This window comes from Sciurus vulgaris, assembly GCF_902686455.1.
Source record: "Sciurus vulgaris genome assembly, chromosome: 8".
In the NCBI taxonomy this organism is placed as follows: Eukaryota; Metazoa; Chordata; class Mammalia; order Rodentia; family Sciuridae; genus Sciurus; species Sciurus vulgaris.
In genome coordinates this window covers 19,781,101-19,787,100 of record NC_136468.1, presented here as the reverse complement: position 1 = coordinate 19,787,100, position 6,000 = coordinate 19,781,101, and the positions used below count along the sequence as shown (strand labels likewise).

General features: G+C 48.4%; 1 protein-coding gene across 5 annotated transcripts in view; it reads right to left on the bottom strand.

The window, feature by feature from the left end:
• Window positions 1-883: 883 nt before the first annotated feature.
• Window positions 884-6,000, bottom strand: part of LOC306667513 (solute carrier family 23 member 2-like) — an 83,423-nt gene continuing 78,306 nt past the window's right edge. For 4 of the 5 annotated variants that reach the window (XM_079150198.1, XM_079150199.1, XM_079150195.1 and 1 more), the window contains exons 9-12: window positions 4,805-4,969; window positions 4,514-4,622; window positions 4,294-4,389; window positions 2,012-2,833 (exon numbers count right to left, since the gene is read on the bottom strand). In XM_079150198.1, the coding sequence (XP_079006324.1) occupies window positions 2,574-2,833; window positions 4,294-4,389; window positions 4,514-4,622; window positions 4,805-4,969 (630 nt within the window). In that variant the 3' untranslated portion in view covers window positions 2,012-2,573. Of the gene's footprint in view, window positions 1,731-2,011; window positions 2,834-4,293; window positions 4,390-4,513; window positions 4,623-4,804; window positions 4,970-6,000 lie in introns of those variants that run through there. The other variant, XM_079150197.1, reaches the window with a different exon arrangement.

The window sequence follows — 6,000 nt, the reverse complement described above, 5'->3', positions numbered from 1 at the left end:
CAAAAATTGAAGGCAAAAACCTGAGCCCTCCAGGGAAACAGTGGAAGTTTCTGGGAAACTCCCAGGTAGTAGAATTGAGAACAGTTTCCTGGCAGCCTATAACCTAGCCCAGTCTGGCAGAGCCTGTAGTCTCAGCAGAGGCTTCATTCCTGTCTGGCACTCCTGGACCTGGCCTCCTGAGCCTGGCAACTCCTTCCCTACCTGGAAGGGACTTGACTTCTGCTACTCCATGGCTGTCTGGTCTCCAAGCTGCATTAACTCCTGGAGGGAGACTGAAGAGCAGTCAGGAGACCAAGGGGAGACTGTGAGCAGAACAGGGTACACCATGTATGACTGAGCCACATAGACCTGCTGGGCCTGTGTCTTGCTTTAACTCAACTTAAATAAGACCAGGCCAGCTTCTTTTTCTGGCTGGTGCCAAAGAGAAGTAAAAGAAGGTTCCTGCTGTGGCCAAAACCCTTAAGAAAAAGCAGAGGAATTTCGTAGAACTGAAAGTAAGTAACTGAGAAAGAATTTGGCCCAAAAGATGCATCGAAAGGCAAGGAAGAAGCTTAGCTATGAAAAAGCCAAGGAATATAGGCAGATCTACAGAACGGAGATTCAGATGGCCAGGGTGGCAGGAGAAGCTGACAACTTCTATCTACCTGCAGAACTCGAATTGGCATTTGGCATCAGGATCAGAGATATCACTGGTGTGAGCCCAAAGATTCAGAAGGTGTTACCACTTCTTCACCTTCGCCAGATCTTCAGCGGCACCTTCATTAATCTCAACACGGCTTCAGTTAACATGCTGAGGATCAGGGAATCTCATATTACATGGGGGTACCCAAACCTGAATTCAGTGAATGAATGAATCTACAAGCATGGCTATGGCAAAATCAAGAAGAAACAAATTGCTTTGACAGGTAACGCTTTAATTGCTCACTCTTTAGCTAAATATGGCATCATCCACATGGGGTAGCTGATTCATGAGATTAACACTGGTGGAAAATGCTTCAAAGAAGCAATAAATTCCTGTGGTCCTTCAAATTATCCTCTGCAAGAGGTAGAATGAAGAAAAAGACCACTGATTCTGTAGAAGGTAGAGATGCTTCACCAGATCAACAGGCTTATTAGAAGGTTGAACTAAGTTACCTACCATGGTATTTTTGCAATCTGGTCAGTTAATAAAACAGTACCCGTTCTCATTTAAAAACAAACAAACAAAAAAGCCAGGCCACAGGTTCTGGATCCCTATGGGATGGTGCCAGCAGCTGGCAGGAGGCGCAGGAGAAGCAGTGTGCTCTTAAAGGCTCCTGAACACCCTCAATCTCTCACCCTCAATCTTACCCCTTGACCTAAAGGAGAAGCTTTTGTGAGTGTGTGTGTGTGTGTGTGTGTGTGTGTGTGTGTGTGTGTGTGCGCGCGCACTACTGGGGATTGAACCCAGGGTTGCTATACCCCTAGCCTGTTTTATCTTTTACTTTGAGATAGGGTCTTGCTAAGTTGTCCAGGTTGGTCTCAAACGTGTGATCTTCCTGCCTTAGCCTCTTAGTTGCTAGGATTACAGGTGTGTGGCACTGCACCTGGCAGAAGAACCTTTTATATGATTTTTCCAGGGAAGGTGAGTGGGTCCCAGACAGGTGGGTGTCTCAGTTGTCCAGTATTTCAAAAAGTGTCTTCCTCTGGTGTGTGGGTTATGTACATCTTATCTCGTCCATACAGGTCTGCCAGAGCTGTGTCCAGTGGATCTGAAGAAGACATAAACGATCAGAGTTTCTGTGTTCATTAAAGTGAGTTGTAAGACGGGTGTGGGGTACATGCCATAATCCCAGCCATTCAGGAGGCTCAGGCAGGAGAATCACAGGTTCAAGCTGAGCCTGGGCAATTTAGAGAGACCCTGTCTCAGATTTTAAAAACAAAAAATGTTAAGAGGGTTGGGATACAACTCAGTGGTAGAATGCTTGGCTAGCAAGCCTGGAGCCCTGGGTCCAATCCCACGTACCATTAAAAAAAAAAAAAAAAAAAGTGACATGTGCCTGATTTTTGTTGTGGTGGTGTTCTGGCCATCACTTGGGACTAGGGAGTGCTGGGAAGGGGGTTTTGTCTCTATCCCATCTAACTTTAATGTGCATTTAACCTTCAAAGATAGCCTTTAGTGGGCAGCTCATCCTTAAAATACAGAGCAGACAGGATCAAAGAGAAACTTTTGAGAATTGGATCTATATTGGGGGATGGGGAGACCTCTCAGTGTCGCCTTTTAGCAAACAGCCCCACCCAGGCCTCTTCCTCCCAATCTTTCAAAATACTGTAGTGCACAGTGGAGGAGCAGAGCTCCATGTGGACAGCAGCCACAGGTGTCCACAAGGGAGCTGGGAGAAGAGCAGGAGGACAGGTCGAAGTCTCCACAATGATGAAGTGACCAGGGCAGAGCCTGCGGGTCACCATCATAATCTGAAGCTTTCTGGCTGCCACAGTGTACTGGAGCTGGAGGTGTTGGGGAGGTGGACACCTCCCATTCATAATGCAGATCCGTGCATTCTGGGAAGGCCAGAGTGTGGCCAGGGCTAGGCCATGCAGGGGGACCGTCCTTCTCACATCCTGGTTTCTGTGGCACCTGACAGGTGCTCTCTGGAGGAAGTCTGGGAGCAGCGGGCAGGCTGACTCATGTCCACCTCACCTTTGACACCGTGTTTCAGCCTGGGCCAGAAGGGGAGGACCTGGGTGCAGGAGGCCGTGCAGAACTTGGTGCCAATCCCCCAGGGAAGACCATAGACCTCTGAGGACTTTGGAGTCTCCTTGGATTCCTCCTGAACTTGATTCCAGGCCAGGATGCCTCGCTCCTCCAGACCTCCTAATGCAGGAGAGGAGAAGTCAAGACTGGGTCCTGATGACAAGGGCAGAGAGCAGAGAGAGTCTCTGGTACCCCCATGCTGGCACCTGAGGCCTCCTCTTGGACCCCATCAATATTCCTCCCCCATCCTCCTCCCCTCTTCCTCTGCCTCCTTCTGCTCCTCCTCCCCTTCCTCCTCCCTCTCCTCCAAGCCCATCTCAAGAATCACAGCTCAGCTCAGCTCAGCAGCCATCCTCTGAGCTCCTACTCACAAGGCGCCCAGCACAACCACGGAGGAACCCCTCTCCACAGCTCTAGGGAACAGAGCTGTTCACACTTGAATGTTCATGGAACAATTGGTGGACAGTAACAATGTAGGGACAGATACCATGAGGCAGGTGCTCCACAGAGGTCCTTAGGAGAGCTGAGGGAGGGCCCAGAAGAGAGAGAGGAGAGGTGGCTTGGACAGCCCCTCCCAGAGCCATCAGAGACTCGACCTCTTGCTTTCCACCATCAGCTCCCTGGAACCCTGCACACTGTTTGGTCCCCATAGCACCTATTACCTGGGACTATACTTGTCTGCTTTCTTGACTGTTTTCCACTTAGCCTGTGGACTTACGTAAGGGGCATATCTTACTAGTCTTTGTATTCTCAGTACCTAGCACCTGGTACATAGCAAATGCTTCATGGATTTCTATTAATAATATGAGAGAATGAATGAGTGTATATATGATATGGCTCACCCATTAAATTATAGGCTTCATGAAAGCCAGGACGGAATCTTTTTCCTTTTGCTTCTGGTACATCTCCCATTCTGGATCTCTGCTATGGGTTGAACTATCTCTCCCTTAAAGTTCATATGTTGAAACCCTAATCCCAGTTTCTCAGAAAGTGACTATTTGGAGATAGGAACCTTACAAGGAGGTAATTAGGTCACAGTGAGGTCTTTAGGATAAGTCCTAATCCAACGTGGCTGGCATCTCTGCAAGAAGAGATTAGGAGGCTGCGGTTGTAGCTCAGTGGTAGAGTGCTTCCCTAGCATGTGTAGGCCATGAGGTTTGATCCTCAACACCACATAAAAAATAAATAAATAAAATAGAGTTCTAAAAAATATATTAAAGAAAGAAGAATTTAGGACATAGGAACAGATACTAGGAATGTGTACATACAGAGGAAAAGCTATCTGCAAACCAAGGAGAGAGGCCTCAGGAGAAAACAAATCTATTAACCCCTTGATCCTAGATTTCTAGCCTCCAGAACTGAGAAAGAATAGATTTTTGTTGTTTAATTCCCAGGGCTGGGATGTTTTGTTACAGCAGCCTGAGCTAACTAATACAGACCCGTCTGGACCCTCATCTCCAGACCCAGAGCACACTCAGGGTATGCTGTGACCAGCCTGACATAGTAGTCACAGCCTGAAGGTTTCTAGGTCACCCAGACTACCCATCTACCCACACTGCCAGCTCACAGGTGAGCCCTACCAGGGATGGTATTATCCAGGAGAAAGCCCAGAAATCCACCAACAAACATGCCGGTGGTCAGCAACACCTGGATGACCTGGTCCAGCTGGAGAATCCCTAGAGTGAGACAAAAGTGACAGGTTCACAGGACCATGGGTCGGTCCCCATGGCTCCAAAACCAGAGTGGCGACTGTGTAGGGGACAGAGTGGAGTGATGGCTGGAGAGGTGAGGAGCACTCACCTGTCTGCAGCCTCTCAGGGTTCTTGGTCACCCAGTTGGGAATGGCGAGGCCACAGTAGATGGAGAAGCCAAAGACAAACAGGTTCCTGGATGAGTTCATGTCCACGTACTGCAGGAGAAAGGCCCAGAGGGAGGAGCTGGTATCAGAAGTTTGGACACTTTGGCTGTTTCTACCTTCCATTTGAAAGCAGTGTGGTTCTAGGCCAAGGATTCCCTTCTCCTCCCCAGGCCCTGTCCCATCCTGTTCACCTCCATCCTGTGGGCTCCTGCTGCTTTTCTCACCCATCTCACCTGCAGATTGGAGATCCCCACGGCGCTGATGACCCCAAACATGACGAGGAACATGCCCCCAATCACTGGAGTTGGAATGGTGGCAAACACAGCCCCAATCTTCCCAAAAACACCCATCAGGAGCAGCACGCAGCCCGCCGTGACGATCACCATCCTGCTGCCCACCTGTGGCACCAGGGAGAGGGGGAGCCTTGTTACAGGTCACCCTGAACACTGCCAAGGTGGACTCTCAGGAGCAGGCCCCGTTCCCCATGACAGCCCCTCTGCTCCCAAATGGGGTTGGGGAGAGAGAAAATGAGGGCTGAATTGGTGCCCAGCCTCTGCCTCACCTCTCCACTGTCTCTCTCAGACCTGTCCACACGCTGGCCCAAGTTCTTGTTCCCTGGGAAGCCTGTGCAGTGAGGGGATTAGCCTCTCTGGGGTGGCAGAGTGGTCTCATGCATAAGAATGGGGGTCTGAGAGCCCATCTCAGCCCTGCTTCTCACCAACAGCCAATGCCTGGTTTGCAATAGAGATTCCCGAAAGGCTGAAAGTCTTGGAATGCTAAAGAAATATGTTTAGCTATCTCTTTATAATGGCTTTTAGATCTTGAAATAAAACACAGTTTCTACAAGGCTTCAAAAAAGCTCCCCCTGAGAATATCTTTGCCACTCATACTTCAGATAGAGCGCTAATTTCCAGAATATATAAAGAACTCAAAAAACTCTACACCAAGAATACAAATAATCCAATCAACAAATGGGCTAAGGAAATGAACAGACACTTCACAGAAGAAGATGTACAAGCAATCAACAGATAAATGAAAAAATGTTCAACATCTCTAGTAATAAGAGAAATGCAAATCAAAACTACCCTAAGATTCCATCTCACCCTAATTAGAATGGCTATTATCAAGAACACAAGCAACAATAGGTGTTGGCAAGGATGTGGGGAAAAAGGTACACTCATACATTGCTGGTGGGGCTGCAAATTAGTGCAGCCACTCTGGAAAGCAGTATGGAGATTCCTCAGAAAGCTTGGAATGGAACCACCATTTGACCCAGCTATCCCACTCCTTGGCCTATACCCAAAGGACTTAAATCAGCATACTACAGAGATACAGCCACATCAATGTTCATTGCTGCTCAATTCACCATAGCCAGATTGTGGAACCAACCTAGATGCCCTTCAATTGATGAATGGATAAAGAAACTGTG